This window comes from Coloeus monedula (assembly GCF_965178545.1).
Source record: "Coloeus monedula genome assembly, chromosome: W".
In the NCBI taxonomy this organism is placed as follows: Eukaryota; Metazoa; Chordata; class Aves; order Passeriformes; family Corvidae; genus Coloeus; species Coloeus monedula.
In genome coordinates this window covers 19,638,655-19,664,248 of record NC_138821.1, presented here as the reverse complement: position 1 = coordinate 19,664,248, position 25,594 = coordinate 19,638,655, and the positions used below count along the sequence as shown (strand labels likewise).

The 25,594-nt window shown below is 42.7% G+C and overlaps 1 protein-coding gene across 3 annotated transcripts in view; it reads right to left on the bottom strand.

Annotated features, from left to right (window-relative positions):
* Positions 1 to 5,183: 5,183 nt before the first annotated feature.
* Positions 5,184 to 25,594, bottom strand: part of LOC309584626 (ras GTPase-activating protein 1-like) — a 116,386-nt gene continuing 95,975 nt past the window's right edge. For 2 of the 3 annotated variants that reach the window (XM_082300758.1, XM_082300760.1), the window contains 5 exons: positions 24,443 to 24,510; positions 13,616 to 13,704; positions 10,315 to 10,392; positions 8,853 to 8,987; positions 5,184 to 6,081 (listed from right to left, as the gene is read on the bottom strand). In XM_082300758.1, the coding sequence (XP_082156884.1) occupies positions 5,998 to 6,081; positions 8,853 to 8,987; positions 10,315 to 10,392; positions 13,616 to 13,704; positions 24,443 to 24,510 (454 nt within the window). In that variant the 3' untranslated portion in view covers positions 5,184 to 5,997. The remainder of the gene's footprint in view (positions 6,082 to 8,852; positions 8,988 to 10,314; positions 10,393 to 13,615; positions 13,705 to 24,442; positions 24,511 to 25,594) is intronic. The other variant, XM_082300759.1, reaches the window with a different exon arrangement.

Here is a 25,594-nt window from a genome sequence, read left to right as displayed (position 1 = left end):
GAATAACAGTTCTTTGCTAGTGTATATATATATGTATAACAAGGCAAACAAACAACAACAATGGCAGCAACAACAAACAAAAAGAGAATCCAATAACAGCCTTCTCTCAGCTGTCAAGCACTTTCCCCTTTGGTGTAGTTATGGTCATAGCCAGCAGGGGTGCTGTTGGCTCCTAGCCAGGCAGGGCAGGTGTGATGATTCCCCTGTGGCTGCAAGGGGGAGCTATGGCGCAAGCTCAGCAGCCTCTCTCCACGTGGGTAATGGCAGGCAAAACAGCAGAAGAGATAGAAAAGGGACTTCCTTTACAAACTTACAGGGGCAGCCGGTCCTGGTGCGCCTCTGGATGGCGAAACGGGGTCTAGCAGGAGCCTCAAAGCAGCCAGCTAGAATGGCAGAGGCGAGCACACCCTGGAGTGGCAAACAAAATGTAGCAGAAGCTCTGTAGCCGTAGCAGGATCCGTGGGGGTTGGGCCGACATGGGGTATTGAGTTAAAGTGTAGCAAGAAGCCCTGAAGCAGTGGCAGAAAACCGGGAGGCTGGGAAGGAAATTGCTCCCCTGGACAGCTCACTGGGGATGGCTGGTCCTGGGGTGGGACTGCACAGAGATAGCAGCTCTGGCAGGGAACGGCAGGCTCCCGGCACAGCACACACTGCCTCTGGGCTCCCAAGCAAGAAGAGGAGCAGAGAAGCAAGCTGGCAAGCCCAGTCAGTGCCGAAGGAAAAGAAAAAAAACAGCAAAGACCACAAGGCAACAGTATCTCCAGTCTCCTTTGGACTTCAGCAAGGCCTTTGACACTGTCCCCCACAGTAAACTCCTGGAAAAGCTGGCAGCCCATGGGTTGGACAGGAGCACTCTTTGCTGGGTTAAGAACTGGCTGGATGGCCTAACCCAGAGAGTGGTGGTGAATGGTGCTCCATCCAGTTGGTGGCCAGTCACTAGTGGTGTCCCTCAGGGGTCTGTGCTGGGGCCAGTTCTGTTCAATATTTTTATTGACGACATGAATGAGGGTATTGAGTCTTTCATTAGTAAATTTGTGGATGACACTAAGCTGGGAGCTTGTGTCGATCTGTTGGAAGGTAGGGGAGCTCTGCAGAGAGACCTGGAATGGCTGGATGGATGGGCAGAGTCCAATAGGATGAAGTTTAATAAGCTCAAGTGCCAAATCCTGCATTTTGGCCACAATAACCCCTTGCAACGTTATAGGCTGGGGGCGGTGTGGCTGGACAGTGCCCAGGCGGAAAGGGACCTGGGGGTACTGGTCGACAGCTGACTGAACATGACCTAGCAGTGTGCCCTGGTGGCCAAGAAGGCCAATGGCATCTTGGCCTGTATCAGAAATAGTGTGGCCAGCAGGACCAGGGAAGTCATTCTTCCCTTGTACTTGGCACTGGTGAGGCCACGCCTTGAGTACTGTGTCCAGTTCTGGGCGCCTCAGTTCAGGAAGGATGTTGAGACGCTTGAGCACATCCAGAGGAGGGCAACAAGGCTGTTGAAGGGCTTGGAACACAAGCCCTATGAGGAACAATTGAGGGAGCTGGGGTTGTTTAGCCTGGAGAAAAGGAGACTCAGAGGTGACCTTATCACTCTCTACAACTACCTGAAAGGTAGTTGTAGTCAGGTGGGGATTGGTCTCTTTCTCCAGGCATCAACTGACAGAATGAGAGGACACAGTCTTAAGCTGTGCCAAGGGAAATATAGGTTGGATATTAGGAAAAAGTTTTTCACGGAAAGAGTGGTGAAGTACTGGAATTGTCTGTGCGGGGAGGTGGTGGAATCACCATCCCTGGATGTGTTTAAAAAAAGATTGGCTGTGACACTTGGTGCCATGGTTTAGTTGAGGTGTTAGGGCATGGGTTGGACTCGATGATCTTAGAGGTCTCTTCCAACCTGGTGATTCTGTGATTCTGTGATTCAGTCAGGCATTGCACTGCGTGGCTGCTGAGACGATTGTCCCACCGGAAGGAAACCACAACCCCTCACCCCCCCAACCCTCAGAGGATCCCAGGCTGGCTCTCACCCATCATGATACTCCTGGATCTGGGAAGGAGGGGGGGGGGAGGGGAGCAGTGACCATTCTGGACACAAAACAAAAATAAACAAAAAAATGGATATGGGATAGAAACCGTCCCCAAGACAGCTGCTTACCAGGGTTGACCCACAAGTAAGAACTGTGGTGGGTTGATCTTGTCTGGCTGCTAGGTGCCTACCAAACAGCTCACTTACACCCCCCTCCTCAGCAGGACAGGGGAAGAAAATAACATGAAAAAGCTCATGGGTCGAGATAAGGACAGAAAGGTCACTCACCAATTACCATCATGGGCAAGACAGACTCAACTTGGGAAATATGCCTTTAATTATTTCCAGTTAAAAAAAAGAAACAAAAACCAGAAATAAAACCACCTTTCCCCCACCCTCCCCTTCTTCCCAGGCACAGCTTCACTCTTGCCTCTTCTACCTCCTTGTCATGGTTTAAGCATAGATGGAAATTCAGCCCCACACAGCTGCTCTCCTCCCCTCACTCCCTCTGGGGAGAGAGACACAAAAGGCAGAGATTCCAAGTTGAGATAAGAACAATTTACTGGAAACAGCAAGGAGATAAGAAAACAAACAGTAACAGCTACAATGCTAATAACAACAGTGTATCAGAGGGTGATTACATGCAAAAATGCTCACTGAGTCTGTCCCAATGAGACATGACCACAGCTGGAGCCACCCCACTGTGGGGTATGCCCAGCCACTGCCCTGGAGGGATCTCTGCTGAGATAAGGAGATTGAGCAATCTCCCAGCAGGACTCCCTGGAAAGGCAACCACTTCTTTGGTCATGGTGAGGAAAGGCAGACCCACAATCCTTTGGGAGACACTATGCAGATCATTCTGTAACCCATTGGTCTGTCCCAGACCCTCTGTAATCCATTGGTCCCCTACTGATCCCCTGTATCACTATAAAGGCAAGCTCCCTCGGGCCCCTCGGGGAGAGGGCTCCCGTCCCTGGCTTTCCCTTCGCCGGAGAGAACCCACAATAAAGCTACCTCCTTGTGGAACCAGCCACATGAGCCTTCTCGTCTCTCTCTGGTCTGGTTTGGCCTGGAGGCTGCCCTGCAGAGCTGAGCTGGAATCACGAGCTGATAATCACTAAAGAGCTGACAGTCTCTGCAAGGACCCCTCTGCCAGCAGCTGAGAGGAAGACACCAGACCTCGGGAAGGCGATTCCTTTCGGGACCATCTTCCCAGACCGGTCATTTCTTCCTGGGTCACAGCCTCGGACCCCATCACCAGCTGTAATACCCCACCACTCTGTTCGCCACTCACTCCACTGGAAAAAGGAACAAAATGTCGACTACCCCTCCATGTGGCACCTTTTTCTTCCACCCAAAGCCACGCCCCTCCTCCCTTCCTGGAAGTGAGTCCCTTACTTCTGCCCCCCAATGATGATGTGAATGGTATAGAATAACAACCTAGACACAGCCACACAGCTCTAGGCTCTGCTCCCTCTTGGCTACTGCCCCCCACTGGAGAATAGGGTGGGGAGTGAGTAAGAAGTTTGGAGAGGACACTGTAAAGAAATAAACTAGTAGCTTAGTGTAACTTACTTAGCATTAGTAACTAGATGTGCTGAAGCCTTAGGCTGCAAACTGGGAACTTTCACCTACCTAAGTAAAAGGAGGCCCCAGAGCCAGTTTGGGCTGGAAGATAAGGAAGCAAGGAAGGCAACTACCCCTGTCAGCATAAGATGCAACCTTAGAGGTAAGAGAAGAAACGGGCTCACCTAGAGTCAATGAAGAGACCCAATGAAGAACAAGACTACCCTGTTGCTGTTCAGACAGATGCGACACGCACAAACCACACCAACAACTCCAGGCAAAAAGCATCTTTAATTCTACAAAGCCTCTTTTGTACACTTTCTTGGCACTCATGCTGCGTATCCATTGGCTCCTAAGTTACTACATTACAAATTATTGGTTACCTACAACTAACACCCATTCTAAACCCAAAAACAGCCTCCCGGGAACAGCTGTGCATTCTTCTTCTGTTGTTTTGGTTTCTTGCTTCTGTTGATGCTAAAATTCTCATAGGTACAAACCGAATTCTCACGGGTACAAAGTGATTGCGTCCAAGTCGAAATCTATGAGATTTTCAGTCCAGCTGTCGGTTCCTACACTACCCCATACCATAATATTACTATTGGACTGAACTTTCACATGAGGGGTGAGGAACTTGGATTGTAAGGGTATAATTGCCCAGGGATTTCTTTGTTCAAGGTCCCTCTCCTGAGGCACCCAGCTCAAGCTGTATCTCACCACTGTACCAAATAACCTTATTTGTTAGATTCTGCCCGAGACTCTGCTTGGGGAAACCTAGAGTAAAACCAAAAGGGAAAATGTCTGTGAGTGTGTGTCTGGAGTCAATACAGGGTACCCATTGGTTCAGTGGAGCCATACACCATGAATGGACTGCAAAGTCCTAGTGGTTAAAGCCTCAGGTGGTATGAATGTAACTCCTCGATTGAGTGTGAGATGAGTCCAATTTCCCTGACAGATGCAGATGGGACAGCTGACCTGAACTGGCCAAAGGTATATTCCATTCCATTCCATATAATGTCATGCTCAGGAATAGAATTCGAGGGAAGGGATGTGGGTTTCATTTTTTCGGGGGGAGAGGGAGGGAGCTGTTGTTCAGAGACTGGCTGAACATCAGTCTGCTTCTGGGAGGTCATGAGTAATTTTACCTTTGCATCACTTGTTCTGGTTTTCTTTTCTTCACCTTCACCTTTCTCAACCCCTGAGTTCTCTTGCTTTTGCTCTTCCTATTTTCTCCCATCCTGCCTTTTTTTTTGGGGGGGGGGGAGTGGTGTGGCATTTGAGCAAGTACCTGTGTGGTGCCTAAGCTGCTGGTGAGGGGTAAACTACAACATTATTTTCACACACTGTTTTAGGAAATATGTAGTGGTGTCAATTTTTAAAATATACATACCTAAATGCAACTTTGAGATTTACCTACAGTCAGTTTTATCAATGCATTTTATATGCAGTAGATAAATAGCCAACCATATCTGTTATCCAAATTTCATTTTTACAGTGTTCTATTACTTGAACACAAAGTTAGTTTCTATAGAGAGCCTATCGGCAGCTTGATTATTTTAAAAACTTATTTTTCAGGTTTAAAAATAACGTTCATGGTAGCCTTACATTACACACAAGACCAACTAATATATATTTTATAAAATGGTTTAATGGATGCATGCATGTCTGATACAGTGATAATAAATTTACCAAATTCTAATTGTTCACTTTTGTAAACATTTTACAAAAGCATTGTGATTTACCTGGATGGATACACAGTCCTTGATGGAAGAATAATTTAGACTGAATCAGTGGCACATGAAAGAATAAAGCTGATAAGATCCATTCTGCATATTCTTTTGACATGATTCCAGTAAGGGAAACAGCATGGTATAAAAAGTATACATGAAAGATTGTTCTTACCATAACCGTCAAACTCTGGAAATTGTAAATACATGTTCAAGTGGTTGAAAAAGTCAAAGTCATAATAATTGTAACCACTCAGAAATTACAGTAATAAATGTTATGCAGTTACATGTAGCTGTCAAAACAATGCATATCTTTCCTTGTCAGTTGGTAATTCTTTTCCAACAAGACAGAAAAACTTTGGCATTTGCAGGCGTTGAAAATAATTTTCAAAGTTCAAGACAGTCACAGCATTTTCTTTGCAGAAGGTAAACTGTACACCAAGGCTCAGAGGCTGTAAAAACTGGTTCCAAGTGGAAAAAAGTGCCAATATCCTGCACAGATAGCTTAAAGACCTGCTGGTTCAATCATTTGCTAACAGAATCTTTGTTTTCTTTTTTGCATAGTTCACACATCACTGGGAATGTGACAGAGTGTGCTATTTTTGGCAAGAGCAAAAAAAAAGTGATACTTGTGTGAGTTGCCATGTTAGACATGCTGGATCCATGCAGAATTCAGGTAGAAGTCTGCTACCTGATGTTATTAGACAGTGAATACTGATGTTGTTTTTGTTGAAGCAGTTCTGTAATAGCCAACAGCTTCTTAAGAACATGCTGTAGAAAAAAAATACAAAAAAACAAGAAAAACCCCAGTACAACCCTACATTAGCAACTAGAAAAAAACCAACACCCATCTTGCTTGAGAAGCATCTTCAATATTAACCTACCAGACTTAGAATTAGGTAGTTTAAAATAGATTTAAATTCACATCCCCCCACACCCCCTCCCCCCAGCTCCAGTTTCACAGTCACTAAGACTTACTTCAAAAGGCAACTGTAAAAGAGCAATATGCAATTTATCTGCAGCCATGGAAACCCATTAAGTCTTGCCAACTTAACCTGAGAGTTTGAAAATGAAACAGTTCTATCTGTTAAAAACAATCTGTAAACCAAAAATCTATTCTCGGATGTTTTCCCCATGTGAAAGTGCAGAACTGGGCCAAGAACATGAAAAAAACTCCAGTGAAAAAAAAAAAAAGGTGATAATACAATTCACTTTTGCACAAGCAGAAGCACCCTCTAACTTTCTAAAAACCTGGGCATTAAACTTGAACAAATGAAACTGAACATACAAAACAGGCTGAGAAAATGTATTGCTAATGCACTGTCAGGAGTTCAGTAATTTTTTCATTATAGTAGAACTGTGTTCAACTACAACAGGTTGATGATAAACATTAGGGCACTAATAGGAGAAAAAAGAAAAAAGATTCAAGAGTTTTCTTTATGGAAACCTATGAGGAAAAATTACTCCTCTGAAGCAGAAATATAAGTGCATTGAGAAAACAGTGTCATGTTTATGACCATTAAGTGCTTCAGATGCAAGCCTTGTGAAAGAAATTCTATCCCTTATCTGTAAGCAATACATATTTAATACTGAAAACTTCTACTATCCTGACTTGCCAGTCTAGCCATCATTTTTGCTTTGTCAAGACTAGAAGTAGCTGTGAATTATGAACTTGAACATGATTGATTTTTTCCTCTCATATGCCACTGAAGAAGCAAATTGTAGTAATTAACTAGATTAGTTTTTAATTGCTATAATGTAGCATTATCTCATTTTTAATTCCTTGAGCTTTCCTCTGCCAAAGCTAATTGAATACAAATATATTTTCACCATTCACAAAATTGCCATAAGAGTTCCCAGTAATACCCTTATTTTAAAAAAACATTACTGCCAAAAAATACATTATTTGAGTAACATCTGCTGAGATGAAATATAGATTTATCATCTATTTGGGTTTAACTTAAGGCCTTCAAAGAGTCAGGATATAGGAAGCTCAGTCTTCAAACCATGACAATAATAAGAAATCTGATTACAAGAAGTTATTTTGAAGCAATTAAATTAAGAACTATTTTTAAAACTACCTTGTACGAGACAGAGGAGTAGAAACTCCTGCAATTAAAGGAGGCTTTGATTTACAACCCTGGAAGAGACTAGGTCTGGCTTAATTGACAGAGATTTGTGGACTTTAAGCAAAAGGATTACAAACTTGTGTTCCTATCATTATAAGTAAAATTGTACACTGGGTGTTTTGGTGAAGGGTTTTAAAATATAATAGTGTGGTTTTATATAGTTTAAGTTAAGAATGTAGATGGTATAAGAGAGACATCTGTGTGTACGTGACATGAGAAGTTATTGGTCAAGACATAGTTGCATTGCAGTGAGACGTGCCACAGGTGATAGGTCATTAATCTAAAACAAAGTGTCGTTTTAAGTATCTATTGGATTAGAAAGTTATAAATTACGATGTAACCCTAAATCTTGTGACTAGTCGCCATTACCGGGAGGTATTGTAAAATCTCACGCCTTGACTGATGCGTTTGTTATTTTAAACAATAAATTAGTGTAATTGCATAGTCGCATCCCTTAAAGTTATTTTCCTCCGACACGTGAAAGCGCGGAAAGTGACACTGCCTCTTCAACATGAGTCATTAAATAGTTTGAGCTGACACTGATTAAATTTAAGGAAGACCATCTCTAAACCAAAATGCTTTCTATAGTACAACTGCCTCTGTCCCCAAATCATTAGCATTAAAACGGAACAGTACTTAAATAATCTCCTGCACAGCACAGTATACTAGTCAAGCATACCAAAACATATTACTGTGCAATAAGTAGGATTGGCAAATTGAAGTTCATCATAATTAGTACACCATAGGCAAGTATATTACTTTTTGAGACAATGTATGAAGTCATGCAGATTTTTTTCCTCTTAAAAGTAAATTTTCATAAAAGCTGTACATAAGTTTCATAGTTGGAACAAAACACTCATTTATAGCATTTACTAGAGAAGTTTGCCATGATTGTTTACAAATATAATAAATCAGGAAGCAGAAATGAAGTAGTGATAGAAAGCTAAGGCAAGTAAATTTAGCTGTTTAGTTCTCAATTAGATGAGCTAGATCCTAAAAATAGAGATTGCTAGGAGACAATAATTTCTTGAGTTTAGGCTTCCTTCCTCTAGAAACAAAAAAATTCACCTGGAAACTAAACAAAAAAACCCCACAAAAAACCCCCCACAAAAACCAACAAACAAAACAAACCCCCAAAAACCCCAAAAGAGAAAAACCAAACCAAAACACCAAAAAAAACAACCAAAAAAATCCCCAACCCACTGCTTTAAAACATCTTTGGATTTGTTGTATAAATACTTAGTTCATATTTTTGAGCTTCTTTACCTTTACAACTAGCAACCTCCTGGTGAAATGTACATATTTATCACTCATACTGCTGGAGAGAAAAAATTACAAAGTAATCACGATGTTAAACAATAACTCTAGACATGCTATCTGTATGTGTGATTTTTGTTAATCATTATAGTTTACCTGCATTACACCTCGCTCATTGCTAAGTGTCCGAAGTTCATCTGAATGTGCCACACACATCTCATGCAAGGCTGCCAGATAACGAGATAAGTCAGTTCTAGAGTAATCTGTAGTGTCTGGAAGCTCAGGAACATTCTTTAACAAAAATTATGAGAACAGACTTAGAATGGTGAGTAGCCAGGCATAAAAGAAATTAAATTACAGTTCTACACACCCGCCAACAGTTGTTTTGATACTGCACGCACCACATTTTTCTTCACAACTAAGACTTCTGTCCATGTTACCTAATACAAATTATTGATTTCCTCCTCTCCACAATCATCTATTTTATGAAGACAATTAAATTATGGTTACACATTTCACATAGAGAGATTACTAAATATACAGCAATTCCTATTCCTACTAGGAGGGTTTGATGCTGCTATGCTGTCTCTGAGCTGTCTAGAAAGATACTGAGAAAAAGAGATTCATATCATATCTTGCCCCCAAATGAGGGGGATCCATCCATTAGATATTTGTTGTTTTATTTTTTTTTTGAAATTTAAATCAGGCAATAGCAACAGCAAAAATGGACACCAAAAAATCCCCAAACTATCAAGTCAGTAAATTCACTAATAAAATAATGTAATTAAAACAGTAGAATAATCACTTATTTTAAAACCCAACCATTTTCCAAGTCCTCATGCATAATCTGCCATTTAAAGAAATACAACAGTGTATCATAATATGCAGAAGTTGCCATTTAACCATAAAAAGGTGACATATGGCAATCTATCTGAATGACACACTTCAAAACAGTAATTCGTATAGATAATTAAAATAGTCTGAGATGTTTTCTAGGTCACTTTTAATGGATTAATTCAGGAATAATAAGATCGGCATATTTCTTTCATCTTCTTTTTTTCAACAAATTATTGGTTTAAACATATACATATATATATACACGAGCTCCCAACTCATTATAACTATCATACACAAAATAGTAATGGTTTCAAATTGAACTGCAACTATTATTTTCTTTTAAACTACAATATCCAGAATTCATGCAGTGAGACATTTGGTTATGTATAACTAAAATAGAACACGATATTTTTTAAATCTTCAATTTTTTCAATCTCAGGTCAAAATCATATGACAAATTACACATAAGATTTTCTTTATTTTAAAATTTCTTTTAGAAGATTGGTATTTTTGTCTGAAAGCTCTAATCATTGGGGAGCAGCTCAAATAGATCTCATGTCTACAACAGTACTTTCTAACAGGACATTTGATTGGTTTTAATTCTGTGCGACAGGCCAGCAATCTGCAGTTCCTAAACATGCACAAGAAAAATATTTCAATAACAAGCATTCAAAATTGTGAGGAAGTTGATGCATTTTTTAACTAGTTAACAAGGACTATCAAGAATTTTAACTCACAATGTTGCTGTACAACTTGCAATTTTTCTTTTTAAACCACTTACCCCAAGTTCATCTAAGAACATGATCATGCGATGTTTGTTACTCTTGATGAATGGATTTACCCCCTCCATATATGGCTCCTAGCAATTTTTAAAAGTATTTATTAGAACAAATTGATACCATTTTTATAGTCATACCTGAAGTGAACATATTGTAATCAGAGACAAATGACACTGCAAAACAAATGTGTCATCTTTTTCAAGTGAATTTATGATGACTGGTGTACAATCAGTTAAAAGATTACTTTTTTGTGCTCTAGATGGATTCTGAAATTGTTTATATATGCATTGTGACATGAAATTTTACATTTCTGAAATACTGAAAATGGACTTTTTTCATTGCAGCTATATAAGGAAGAAAAAACTTCCAGAGATAAACACATCAGTGGCATCAACATCAGGACATAACTGCCCTCCTTTTTTTTCATTAATGCTTACATTCCAAGTTGCGAGTTTCAGACAAATGGCATTATAATGGCAGCCTGAAATCTCTTTCTTTCATTATGCTTAAGTCAACAGATTTTTATTGTTCAACCACGTTGTGACTTGGGAACCAGAACAGGCCAATTGTTGCTGGCATTCTTTTAGTGATGCAATAAAAAGTTTAGTAAAAGCTGAGGCTTTTTAGGGCAACTTGTAAAACTGATTTACAAAATTATGTCAAGCAGTATGAAAACAAATACAAATAAAAGGGGCGTTTCAAAATGCTGTACCAACAGAAAACACCAGTCTAAAGAATAAGTGAAGAAAAAGTGTGTGCGTGTGTGTGTGAGCCAGAAATTGGTAGTTGTTAATATGTTTCCAAATTAAAATACTCTATTGTGGTGTTGTATTTCCCACTGATTCATTTATTAAATGCCTTTCACATTGTCCCCCCCCTTTCCCCTGCCCCTAGTCCTGGCCACTCCCTCGGGTCCTCCCTATTGGTTCCTGTACCCCAACTCTGCCCATGTACTGCCCCTGAGCCCCTGAGAAAAAGCCCCTGCACCCAGATCACGAGGTCTCTCTGCCTCTGGGTATCGCTGGGACAAAATGTAAGATTAAAGAGCCTTTTAAACCCTTATGGAGAGACCCTTCTCGCCTCTTTCACCATAACTGTGTTGTAAAGCTGATAGCTAGCTGGAACAAAACCGCAGAGCCATCCGAAATGGACTACGGGAGGGCGACAACGGTCGCACTGCTCTAAGCAGCTCCGCTGAGCTCTCAGGGAAAGCTGAAGCTTGCTAAACTAAATCTAGCATTACAACACTCTATATCCAGGCTGGAAGTTTAGTCCTAATTGGTCTCAATTTGAAAGTGAATTATTACATAATAGTATATAAAAAAACATGGATGTGGAATGTATTTCAAGGTTCTGTACAGACACATGCCAATATTACAGAAAGATGTCTCCCCATTTTGACATTAATTAATCAGTGGAAATGCAAAAAGGCTCCCATCATCTACTTCAGGCAAATGATACATACTTCTTGAATAGTTTCTTTCTAAATCACAGATTTCTACTCTAGCATTTCTCAGTTGTCTTTTTGATATGGATATTCCTAAAGAAAATTTACTCATTTTACCATCACATAGATGTTTTCTTTGTGGAGGGATGGCTGCCTGTCTCTCCTCTCCCACTTTTCAAACTCCAACACTCACCTCTTTGACTAGGAGAAGCCAGTAGACGTGGTGGTTTTGGATTTTAGCAAAGCTTTTGATACTGTCTCTCACAGTATCTGTTTAGATAAAATGTCCAGCACACAGCTAGAAAAGTCCGTAATACATTAGGTGAGCAATTAGCTAATAGGCCAGGCTCAAAGGATCATAGTAAATGGGGTTATAGTAAAATCAGGCTGGCAGTCAGTCATCAGTGAGGTTCCCCAGGGCTCAATTTTAGGGCCAGTGGTCTTTAATGTTTTTATAAATGATCTAGACACAGGAATCGAATGTACATTAAGTTTGCTGATGATAAAGTAGGAGGAGCTATGGACTCCATCAAGGGTAGAGAGGCCTTACAGAGTAATCTGGATAGACTGGAGAGCTGGGCAATCACCAACCACATGAAATTTAACAAGGGCAGGTGCTGGATTTTCTACCTGGGATGGGGTAATCCTGTCTATACATACAAATTGGGAGACAAAAAGCTGAAGTCCTACAGAAAGGGACCTACGGTCCTAATTGATGGCAAGTTGAATATGTCAGCAGTGCCCTGGCAGCCAGGAGGGCCAACCATGTCCTGGGGTGCATCAGGCAGAGCATCAAGAGCCGGTCAAGGGAGGTGATTGTCCTGCTCTGCTCTGCACTGGTGTGGTCCCACCTCAAGTACTGTGTGTAGTTTTGGGTGCCTCAATATAAAAAGGACATCAGACTATTAGAGTATGTCCAGAGGAGGGTAACCAAGACATTGAAAGACCTTGAGGGCAAGAGTGCCTGAGGTCACTTGGTTTGTTCAGCTTAGAAAAGGCTGAGGGGTGTGCTCATCATAGTCTACAACTTCCTCAAGGGGGGGCAGTGGAGAGGGAGATGTTGATCTCTTCTCTCTGGTGACTAGCAATAGGACATAAGAAAATGGAATGAAGCTGCATCACAGGTAGTTCAGACTGGACATTAGGAAAAGATTCTTAACTGAGAGGGTGGTCAGTCACTGGAACAGCCTCCCCAAGGAAGCAGTCATGGCACCAAGCCTATCAGTTCAAGGACAATATAGGTGATAGTCATATGATTTACTTTTAGGTAGTCCTGCGAGGAGAATGGAGTTGGACTTGACGATCATTATGGATCCCTTCCAACTTGTGATATTCTATGATTCTATGAATACTAGAGTATGACTATTATGCTTTTTGTCATTGACAGACAGAAAAAAAGAGTCCACATACTTCCACTGTTGTCTTTGAAATGAATGTCTGAGTTTATCTGCTCTCATAGCATAAAAATATGGTTACATCACTCTATAATGCCTACTAGCATGGCCATTATTTTATCAGTTATTTTAACATGCCACTGCTGTTGTTCATACTACCAGATTGAAAATCTTTATGGCAAGTACCAAATAATTCACATAAGTTTCTAGATTACCCATTCTTAAATTATTGACTCCTCTTTCCAAATCAGCCATACTTTTTGATACTGCTCTAGGTTAAATCAGTACCCTGTTGCGCACCAACTAAAGAGGATAGAAAAAATTGCAGGAATAAAGCCTCCTTGCTGATAAGACACTGAGGTCAAAAATCAGGATTTGCATAAGAATAACACAGATAAAATCTGTTTCTGTTAACAGGAACACTGAAGTGTTCTAGACTGTTCTGTGTAAAATTATACTCACCTTAGCTCCAAATTCAACCAGATTTGCTAAATTCTGCACGGACTTGGCAACCAGCGTCAGCGTTCTTGCAGCAGTAGGGGAAGGAGAATCTGATAGGAATAGAAAGTAGAAAGTTACCGACCATTTAATTTAAAACCTCCAGTAGTCACAAGAAAATTCTCTTCCACAATTTGTTATTTATCATGGAATTGAATACTTTAAATGCTGTAAGAGAACTGCATGTGAAAAATTTCTCATGATCAAGGAAACTTTTGGTGTTTTAGTAATTATGTCCACAATAAACATCAATATGCATATCCGACTGTTTTAGTTTAGGACAATTTACAGGGCGGAGACTCCAAAGTGAGTCACCTCCCCTTAGTTTTAACCACTCCCCTTTCATCAATAAGGAGCGACGAATGCGAGAAGATATAAGTGAAAAAATAACAGTTTACTAAAAATAAAACAGCAACAACCAAGGTAACAGTGATAACCACTAGATACAAAGGTGCTGAGTCACGTGCTCCCCCAGGGAACAGAGAAAACAAAGTAGTGGAGAAGTGCCCTCCTCCTAAGATGGCAACCACCGTGGCAGCCCATGTGGCCCAGGGAACAAAGACAAGATTGCAGAGAAACTCCCCTTCTCCTAAGATGGTGGCCGCTGTAGCAGTCCACGTGGCCCAAAGGACAAAGACAAGATGGCGCAGAAGCCCCCTACTGTGGACCACACAGCCGAGAGAGAGATAAAAGGAAAACAACATAGCAACCGAGCCTCCGTGGTTCCAGAACACTCCGTCCCCCCAAAACAACAACCAACAGGGAACAGGGACAAAACAAAACCTGGAAAAAACTATTTTTGTCCAAAAGGCTCTGATGCTGCCAAAATACTGAAAGAAAATTCCCAGCATCTGCAGGTCCGACCCCTCCTCAGCATGGCGCAGCTGGAACCATTGATAAGGCTGATCAATACTTAACTCATGTAAGCACAGTTAACTATTAAGAAACAGCAAATGTTGATCACAAAATCTAAGAAGCAGGATTCACCTTAATCTTGTCAAGATAAGAGGAACAAGAATTTACTTGAAACCAACACAGAAACCACTGAATCATTCTACAAAGAACTGTGCATGCTCCAGAAAGAAAGGTGAAAAGTTCATTGTGATGAAGATACTGATCTTCATCAGAAAGACCCCCGAGGAAAAAGAGGAGCCTTCCTCAGTGCGACCACCAGCGTACACAGCGCATGCTAGCATGTATGCTAATGATATTAATGACTTCCAAAAAGTAATTTGTATAACCACTCCTATCCCAAGAAATGTGATGAATATTCATTAATTTTACCCATAATACTGAACTGTATAGAGTGCTGTGTGTGTGTGTTCGGAGGAACGATCCCCCACACCCGGCACACTGAATAAAGCAAATACCCACTTTTTGGACTCTGTCGTTGAAGTGTCTCTTGCCCCGGTTTGGGGAGATTCACAGTATATGAAGGACTTTCTCCTATCAGGAGAAAGGGAGGAGGTGGGAGGGGAAACCACTGAGAAATTACTTAATTTTCTGGCTGGAGGAGGGGATCTTGAAGTGCCTGAAGGGAAGGCACAGGTGATGGAGAGAAAGGTTGAATGTTTGGGGCCTATTTTGACTGAAGGCTTGCAGTGTGTTGGCCCAGAGGGGGTCCAGGGAATCTTGGAGGTGCCGGTACCCAGGACTGAAGGAGAGCTGTGACAATTTTTAGGATTAATAGGGTATTGCAGGGCCTGGATTAAGGACTTTTTTTTCTGTGACTTTTTAAACCCAGATAGCCCCAGTGTTGTGGTATGGACACCAGAAAGACAGCAAAATTTTAGCCAGACTCAGAAAAGGAATTTGAATTGTATGTGGATGTTAAACAGAGCTGTGCCAAAGGAATTCTAGTGCTAAAATGTTTGACCCATTAGCGAGGGGGTGGCCCCATTGTTTGTTCTAAGGGTAACTGTGGCTCTGTTGTCTGAAGAATTGTGCAGCCACAGCTTTGATGGTAACTGATGAGGAAAGGGCAGTCAATAACTAACTCATGTAAGCACAAGTTAACTATTGGGAGACAGCAAATGTTAGTTCAGACAGATGTTAATTACAAAACCTAAGAAGCCAAATTCACCCTAATCTTGTCAAGATAGAGGGGACAAGGATTATCTCAGAGACTGCTGAATCATTCCTCAAAGGACTACGCATGCCCAGGGAGAAAGGTGAAAAGTGCATTGTGAGGAAGACTACTGGTCTTCATCAGAAAGACCCCTGAGGAAGAGGAGAGGCCTTCCTCAGCGCGACCACCAGGACACACAGTGCATGCGTGACCCATATGTTAATGATATTAATGACTTCTGAGAAATAATTTGTATAACCACACCTGTCCCAAGGAATGTGATGAATATTCATAATTTAACCCTTAATACTATGTTGTAGGGAGCACCGGTATGTGTTTTGGAGGAGCGATCCCCACACACCCGGCGCACCGAATAAAGCAAATACCCACTTCTCTGACTCTGTCTCAGAAGTGTCTCCTGGCCCGGTTTCGGCACGATTCACTGATGGCAGGATTGTTAAAGTCTGACATCAAGTTCTAAATGGATGACCAGCACTAGATTGTTAAGTATGAAACCTGTTTAATGGAACAGGAGGGTTTAGAATTGAGAAGCGGGGAAGGGTTTAACCCAGCCTCCTGTTTAACTGGTACTGAGGAAGGAGACCTAAAGGAAACTTGTGACTGTATCCAGGTAACAGATCTCCAGACCCAAGCTAGGGAAGATTTACAGGATACCCCTTGGCCAAATGAGAGAAAGGTATTTATTGATAGATCTTCAAGAGTACTAGTGAAGCGGGGGGGGGGGGGGGGGGGGGGAAGCAGAGGTTAAATGATTTGCCAAGAAATTGTTTGTTAAAAGCAATGCCTACAACTTGCTCAACACTTATTGTGCCTATCAAGGCAGGATGAGAAGATATAAGACTATTGATAAAGGGAAGGAATCTTGACCAAAGATCCTGTTTTCAAACCTAAAACTAACTTAAACCAGCCTTGAAGTTTAGACTTGGGCCAGGGACATAAAGAGCATGCGCAGGGAAGCAAAGTAAAAAGTTCAGAATGAGGAAGACCCTTTACTTCATTTGAGGATGACCCTTACTTCATCCCGAAGACCCATGCCCACGACCACCAGACGACACTGCGCAAGAACAACGCAGATGTAAATGACTTTAGCTCATTAGAATACGAGGTGAGGCTAGGCGGGGCTAAGTAATGAATATGTATAAGCGTATTAGGAAACAATGAATATGGAGTTTGTAACCCGATATATATCAAGCTGAATGCAGCTGTTGGCACACATGACTTTGGAGGAACTATCCCCCATGCGTCCCAGCGCTGGAATAAACATACCTACTTTACTACTTATTCCAGTAGTGGAGTCTTTTCCCCATATCAGTAGGAGGAAAACGAGTTACGGGATATGCTATAGCAAAAGGAAGGGAATTGCAAGGGGAAGCTACCATGCACATGGTCAGCACAGATCACAGAATTGTATGCCTTAATAAAAGCCGGCAAATTGTATCAAGGAAAGGTGGTGAATATATTTACAGATTCAAAATATGCATGTGGGATGGTACATGCATTTGGAAAACTGGGAGGAAAGAGGTTTGTTAACCTGCAGGGGGAAAATATTTGCTCATAAGAGCTCAATTACTCGCCTGTTGGAGGTGGTGATTTTACCAAAAGAGACAGAAATAATACGTTAGGGGACATCAGGCAGGGTACTCAGAAGAGACAATAGGTAAAAAACTGGCCAATGGAGAGGTTCAGAAAGCAGCACTTCTGCCAGAGGTCTCTGGGATCCTCCCTTTGCTCCCTGTGGCTCAGCCATTGATGGGGGGATGGGGGAGGGGTGGTGGTGGTGTCTTTTCCACCAGAGGAGCTGGAGATAATTAAAAGTGGTGGGGCAGAAGAAGGAGGGGAGAATTGATTTACAATGGACAGTAAACAGTGGATGCCAGGAACTTTGACCCTGCAAATATTAAAACAACTCCATGGGGGGAATCATTGGGGCTCTCGAGGATTGGCAGAGACCTTCCTCAAGATGTACCGCTTTGAGTCTTTTTGTTTTAGCAAAACGAGCTATTGAGGGGTGCCTGGCTAAAGTTAATAGCCAGATTACAAAGGAGATTGCAAGGCAGGGGAGTAACCCTGGGCTGTATGTCCTTTCCAAGGATGCCATGCTGGGTGTATTTTGCTGAGATGCCCAGGGCAAGAGGGCTTAGTTGTCCTCTGGTAGTGGTATGCCAGCTGACAGGGTGGCCAGAGGCATTTCTAGTCGTTTCAGCAACTATTTGATCAGTTAACAAATGATTTCTGAATATGTGAAAGGAATGTGGGACTTGTCTTTACAAACAAGCTGTGGGCCTGCTGGTAGATAAAACTAGTACTGAGAGATAAAAGAAACAATGGGAAGCATTCCACTGATTGATGAATGGAAAGAAAGAGATTTGTCTTTACAAATAAACTATAGGTCTGCTGATAAATGAAATTGGATATTGAGAGATGAAAGAAACAATGGGAAGAACCATAAATTCCATAAGAATTAAAATAAAGGGGGAGGTTATACATTAGAAGGGAGTCTTAGGCATTTCGGGAAGTCTGTACCTCTCAAGTACCTCAGCCAATGGGGAAAGAGAGAGGGAAATGCAGTCGGGAAACTAGGATAGATAGGAGGCTGCGTCCTCTAACAATTTGAGAGACCCCAGGGGAATGCCCCATGGCCTCTTCCTTTATTCAAATAAAGTTACAGGACTCCTCTGTCTCCTTTTTGGACATAAACCTCTGGTGCTTGTGGATTAATTTTCTTGACATATGAGATTGTGAAGACAGTGGACTTGGACAGGGGAACTGTTGGGGTATTAGGAGCTCTCCTTGTTGGTTTTTTTTTTTTTCTGTTAAAGGAATTTTCCCCATACATGTTGCTAGGGGGACAAATGGCTGGGTACTTCAGAAAAACAAAAGAGTTGGCTACTCTTTTGTTTCACCTGGGTGTGTGGGCAGTCCGTCTCCAGCAGAGACGGAGGCTGCTTTCTTCGGCTGCTTTTCCTTCTGCTGGAGAAGCCCCGGGATCCCAAAGCCCGCCTTCCCCGCCCCACTGGGAGCCGGGCTGTGGCCGCCCTGCCCCGCCACTGCTTTGAGCCTTCGCTGCGTTGTAGCCCTGCTCGCCCTGCCCAGACCTCCGGGGGGTTCTCCGTTTGGATACATCTCGTCTGCCATCCGGGATTTGTGCTCATCCCTGCCACTCCAGCCTGCCGTTCCAGCTTGCTGTTCCCGAGGGTCCGGCCGGACACCGGGATCGGCTGCCCAGGAGTTTGTGAAGCTCTTTTGTTCCATCCCTTCCTGGGATCCCAGGGCACCAGTGTCGCGTGTTCCCCGAGCTTGCTCCGGAACACCCCCTGCAGCCGCGGGGGAACCATTGCACCTGCCCTGCTCACCGGGAGCTGCCAGCGCCCCTGCCGGCTGCAAGCGGAACTGCACCCAAGGGGAAAGGGCCTGACAGCCGAGAAGGCTGGGACTGGGTTTGTGATTGCTGTTACTGCCAGAGTTATTGTTGTTTGTTTGACTTGTTATACACATATAGATATATAATAGTAAAGAACTGTTATTCCTATTTTCCACATCTTTGCCTAAAAGCCCCCTTATTTCAAAATTATAATAACTCAGAGGGAAGGGGGGTTGCATCTGCCATTCCAAGGGGGGCTCCTGCCTTCCTTAGCAGACACCTGTCTTTCAAACCAAGACAGGAACTCATTTTGCAGGGGGATCCTTCAAGGGATTATGACTCCTTTGAAAATTCAGTGGGACCTCCATACCCCCTGGCACCCTCAGAATTAAGGTCAAATAGGATGAATGGAGAAATAAAGAAACACCTTTTGAAGCTGGTGACAGAAACTAAGATGCCATGGTTATAGCTTTTGCCATTAGCTTTGGCAAGAATGAGAGCCAAACCCCAAGGAGATATTAAATTATTTCCATTTCATTTAATGTTTGTGATTCTTACCCTGTTAATTTTCAATGTGGCAGGGAGGTGAAGATGTATATTTAAACCAGTATGTGGCCAGAATACTGTGTGTAGTGAAATCTCTGAAGATGCTGCCTTTGGACTTTGCTGTTCATTACATCCAACCAGGACTGCAGGAACAGCAGTCAGCACAGCTGAACACAGGTGGACCCATCCCACTCGAGTCAAGGTCTCTAAAACCCCAGAGATTTTGACTTCTCAGCAGGAGGAAAAGGATGGGAGACCTTGGCTATCAGTAGCCACAGATCATCTACAAGGACCTCTAGCGATTAGTGGGCTAATATGAACTGTCATTGTCTATGCTGTTTCTCTGTATTTGCTTGCCCCACCTGGTGCAGGGGCCAGATGTGGAAAAGGGAGGGGGTGTTTCAAATGTTAATCTTTATACCATGCCATGTTGTTAAAAGAGGTTAACTTAATAATAACTAGGGTTTGTTGTTGCTGCCTGTTCTGAGCTTTTCTGTCATGTGCTCTGAACCCCTTTGTTCCAAACGCGGGCAAAACCAAATGTAACTCAAACTCTTTAGCAGTGTCTGACTGGCCGGTCACCCCGGGTCTGCCCCCAGTCCTCCCCTTTCCCGCCCTCTTTGGCTTTGCAACTCTTTCTGCAAACATCTTGTCATCTGTTTCTTTTTGAAAGCTTCTAATTGCGGGAAATTAGGCAAGCTGAGAGCTATATTTCTCCCTCTTTGCTTCTGCTGGTGATATCAGCTTTGCAGCTAATACATTTACCGCTTTTAGAGCTACTGAAATGTTAGATTGCCTGTGCTACCTCTCTAGGCTGCCCGAGGCTTTCTAAGGCATTGAACCATGAGCCTAGCCGGTAAAAAGCTCAAAGTATACCTCCTCAGTTTGTAAAGACAAATTGAGAAATAAGAAGAGGAGGGATTGATAGGACAGATGTGTGCTAATGTCTTTACAAACAATTCCATGGGTGAAGGTATGGGTGTTAACGTTTTTGAAATGGATCTTAATGTCTCTACTAACTTCAACATGCAGGTTTGTTGCAGAGCCCAGACAGCTTGGCTTCTGAAAGAGACAAGTGGGTCTGCACAAGCCTGAGTTTCTGAACTTTGGGGGAAAATGACAGGTTCAAGGGGGGGATATGTGATAGGTGGTTTGGGAGGCTGGACTTTCCTAGTACCTCAGCCAATGGGGAAAGGAAGAGGGCAACATGTGGCCGGGAGTTTAGGATAAAAGGAGGCTGCATCCTCCAAAACCTCAAGAGAGAAAACCCTGCTGGCATGTGCCCCAGTGGACTCTCTCCCTTTATTCAAATAAAATTGCAGGACTCCTCTGTCTCCTTTATGGACACTGGCTTTTCATAGCGTGGTTTTCCATACAGAAAGAATCACCATATACAAGGCCATGGTTCTTAAATGCGTTCCCCAAAGTGTGTATGAAAACTATTAAAGGGAGAAAGGAACTTTCAGACTGACTCAAGCCTTCTCATTTAGTGTAGCTTAAAGAGAGAGGACAGAAAACTTGCTATGTCTGAAAAGCTGCCTCTAAAGGCAAAAAAGGAAAAGAATTTTCCCCAAAGGCTTTTTGACACAAGTGATTTCTGATTTCTTCCTATTTTCAAACCAGCATTTTACAGGTAAAATTGAGAAGGCATTAGGGAGGGAAGGAGGAAAAACAATGGCTAGTGGGAACCAAATGCCTTCTAGGTTGGGACAACTTTGCCAAAAAAAAACCAAAACAAAACAAAAAAAAAAAAACAGGGGAAAAGATGACACAAAGATGAAGTATAACATATGCAAACTTTTTAAAACTGTGTAACTCAGATATCCCCATATTTTAGTGCTACATTTTTCCCATCAGTAGTTTATACCTTTCCTTTCTTCCTCCCACAAGGCTGTATTAAGGTTTTGGTAGTGGGTGGCTACAGAGGTGACTTATTTGAGAATCTGCTGGAAGTGTCCCCCATGTCCGTTATAGCCAGTTCCAGTTGGCTCCAAGACAGACCCACCACTTGCCAAGGCCGTGGTAGCACATCTGTGATAATATACTTAAGAAGGGGGAAAGAAAACCAAACCTTTCTGCAGAAGAGCTGATAGAGCAGAGGAGTGAGAATATGTGAGAGGAACAACTCTGCAGACAATAAGGTTAGTGAAGGAGGGGCAGGAGGTACTCCAAATGCTGGAGCTGAGGTTCCCCTGTAGCCCATGGTGCAGACCATGGTGAGGCAGCTGTGCTCCTGCAGCCCAGGGAGGTCCATGGTGGAGCAGAGATCCACTTGCAGCCCATGGAGGAGACCCATGCCAGAGCAGCTGGATGTGCCCAAAGGATATTGTGACCCCATGGAGAGCCTGTGCTAGAGCAGGCTCCTTTCTGGACCTGTGAACCCTTGGAGAGAAGAGCCCATGCTGGAGCAGGTTTGCTGGCAGGACTTGTGACCCTTTGGGGGACTCATGCTGGAGCAGGCTGTGCCTGAAGGACTGCAGCCTATGGGAAGGACCCACATTGGAGAAGTTTCTGAAGGACTGTCTCCCATGCCATGGGAGGGTCCCCATGCTGGAACGGGGAAGAGTGTGAGGAGTCCTCCTCGTGAGGAGTGGCAGAGACAACGTGATGGACTGACCACAACCTCCATCCCCCTGTGCCACTGGGAGGCAGGGGGAAGAGAAAATAGGGAGTTGTCATGGTTTCACCCCAGCCAGCAGCTAAGCCCCACACATCCTCGCTCACTCTGCCCACCAGTGGGATTGTGGAGAGAATCAGAAGGATAAAAAGTGTGAAAACTTGTGAGTTGAAATAAAGGCAGTTTAATAGGGAAAGCCAAAGCCATGCATACAAGCAAAGCAAAACAAGGAATTCATTCATCCTTTCCCATGGGCAGGCAGGTGTTCAGCCATCTCCAGAGAGCAGGACCCTATCATGTGCAACGGTTACTTGGAAAGACAAATGCCATCACTCCAAACGTCCCCTCCCTTCTTCCTTCTTCCCTCAGCTTTATATACTGAGCATGATGTCATATGGTCTGGAATATCCCTTTGGTCAGTTTGGGTCACCTGTCCCAACTGTGTCTCTTTCCAACCTCCCATGCACCCCCAACTTCCTCACCAGTGTGGCAGTATAAAAAGCAGAAAAGGCCTCGGCTCTGTGTAAGCACTGCTCAGCAATAGCAAAAATATCTCTATATTATTAACCCTGTGTTCATCACAAATTCAAAAAGCCCCATACCAGCCACTGGGAAGAAAACAAACTCTACCCCGGCCAAAACCAGCACAGGAGTGAAGTTGAGCCTGGGAAGAAGGAAGGGGTAGAGGGAAGGTGTTTGAGGATTTGGTTTTATTTCTCATTGCCCTACTCTGATTTGATTGGTAATATATTAATTCAATTTCCCTAAGATGAGTCTGTTTTGCCCATGACAGTAATTGCTGAGTGATCTCCCTATCCTTATCTCAGCTATAACTTTTGTTATATTTTCTCTCCCCTGTCCAGCTAATGAGAGGTAGAAAGGCTTTGGTGGGTGCCTGGCATCCAGCCAAGGTCTACCCACCACAAAGGAATGCAGCAAAACTTAAAACCTGGAATTCCATCAACGCAGCCGTATGCCTGGTACAACAGTAACACACATACTAGCTGTTGCATCTGTAAGACCTCAACTACATTCATAAGTTAAAATGCTCAAAAACAATTCTAGGTACTTAAGCCAACTGCAATGGAATAATCTATGCCCTCACCGTTCACAACAAAGCTCTATGCCAACTTTCAGATATGATCCCTGATGTATGTCAACATCCAAAGCACACCTAAGAACCGTTTAGGAGAATGCTATCTGTTATCACCCAGAACTGTACTGCAGATCAGAATTGCAATTTTGCAGTCCTGTTCTAGCAAACAGGAATAGTCCCTGTCACTGCTTTATTTACTGATAGAGATGCACTTTACAAAGAGAGCATCAAAACCCAGGATAATGCTTCTGTACTGGGCCTGGCTAGGACAGAGTTAATTTTCTTCAGGGCAGTTCATATGGAGCAGTTTTAGATTTTTGACCAAAACAGTACTGATAGCAGACTAACATTATAGCTTTTGCTGAACGATGTTTATACAGCATCAAGGCTGCCTCTGTTTTTCACTCTGCCCCTCCAATGAATAGACTGGGGGTGAGCAATAGGCTGGGATTAGACAGAACAGGGCAGATGACCTGAACTAACCAAAGAGATATTCCATAACATATAACATCATGCTCAGCAATAAAAGGGGAAAGAGGGGGGTTTTATGGGTATCAGCCATCTTTTGTTTAGGAATTGGCTGGGCATTGGTCTACACATGGGAGGTAGTATGATTGCCTTTGCATCACTTGTTTAGTTCTATTACATTTATCCTTTACTTATTAAACATTTATATATTTTTTGTTTGTTTTATCTTGACCCCCAAATTTTCTTGTTTTTATTCTTTCTTTCCTCTTCCCCCATCCCACTGAGGGTGGAGAGAAAGTGAGCAAGTGACTGTGATGCTTTATCTGCCAAACAGGATTAACCCACAACAGTTTTCTTTATGAATCACTTTAACATTCACTTTCTCTGTCTTTTTTTTTTTTAACTTTAAAACAAGACTTTGGGCATAAACATTGTCTAATCTTTAAGAGTGAGAAGTGTATGCTGGCTGCCTTAGGGAGAAAGTCAATCCATTGATATGATTAACATGATTTTGCACAGTGTTCAAATGACTTAATATTTTCCTAAATTAGGCACTAAAGTAAGTTCATGCCTATTACTACATAAAGTATGAATTCAGTCTGAAGCATAGTCACCTGAGATGATATTAAACATCCTCGGGTTCAGGATAGCAGGACAAATCAGTCGAAGAAAAACAAAGCCACTGAAATGGAAAAAAAAAAGAAATTGTATTTTGTTCAATAATAAAGCTATCATAAAATTAATGTAAACTTATGTAGTCTTTAGGCATTTAAGTCAGTGTGGGTGGAAATCTTTGTGAGATGACAACCAACCAGCCTGTGCTTCATGTTTGTTAATTAAAAATGTCTTGTTATGATTTCAACTATGATAAAAAACAAAATAAAACCAGACATATTGATTTCCTAATTAAGGTGAACTTCCAAAACTACCTGGGAAAAGCTTAACTGTAAAGCCATACTGAAGTCTGCAGTCTAAGACCACACTGGCTTTAAAAAGGGGGAGCACTTCATCTCCTGCCTCCTACAAGTGTTGCACTGTCTACTACCACAAGTAATTCATCCTGCAGACACTCATTTCCCCAAGCCAACATAAGGAGAGCAAGAGTGCACAGTAACAATGGAACCTCTCTTTTGGCAGCAACATGGCCTTAGTTCAGCTTGAACCAATCCATCTCCTAATAACAGTATGCCAGTATCCTAGAAGAATAATACTGGATCAGCTACTTTCTTCACAGAAGTAATTGCTGCCACCCAGACAATCTAGAAAGCTAGGGAAAAGTACTCCATTTGACTGCAGAACTAGGAACTTATTAAACAGAAACCTAAATTGTTGTGTTGGTTTTGCACGATCTGGTTCTTGGTAGTGGGGGGGCCACAGAGGTGGCTTCTGTGAGAAGCTGCTGGAAGCTTCTACCATGTCCGGCAGAGCCAATCCCTGATGGCTCCAAAGATGGACATGCTGCTGGCCAAGGCTGGGCCAATTAGAAATGGTGGTAATGCCTCTGTGATAACATATTTAAAAAGAAATCCAAACAAAGTTTGTGGTGCAGTTTTAATTCTAGCCAAGAAGAGGAGGAGGTGAGAACATGTGAGAAGAAAAACTCTGCAGACACCAAGGTCAGTGAAGAAGGAGGGGGAGGAGGTGATCCAGGAGCTGGAGCCGAAATTCCTCTGCAGGCCATGGTGATGACCGTGGTGATGACCATGGTGAAGCAGGTTGTCCCCCTGCAGCACATGGGGGTCCACAGGGGATGCAGAGATCCACTT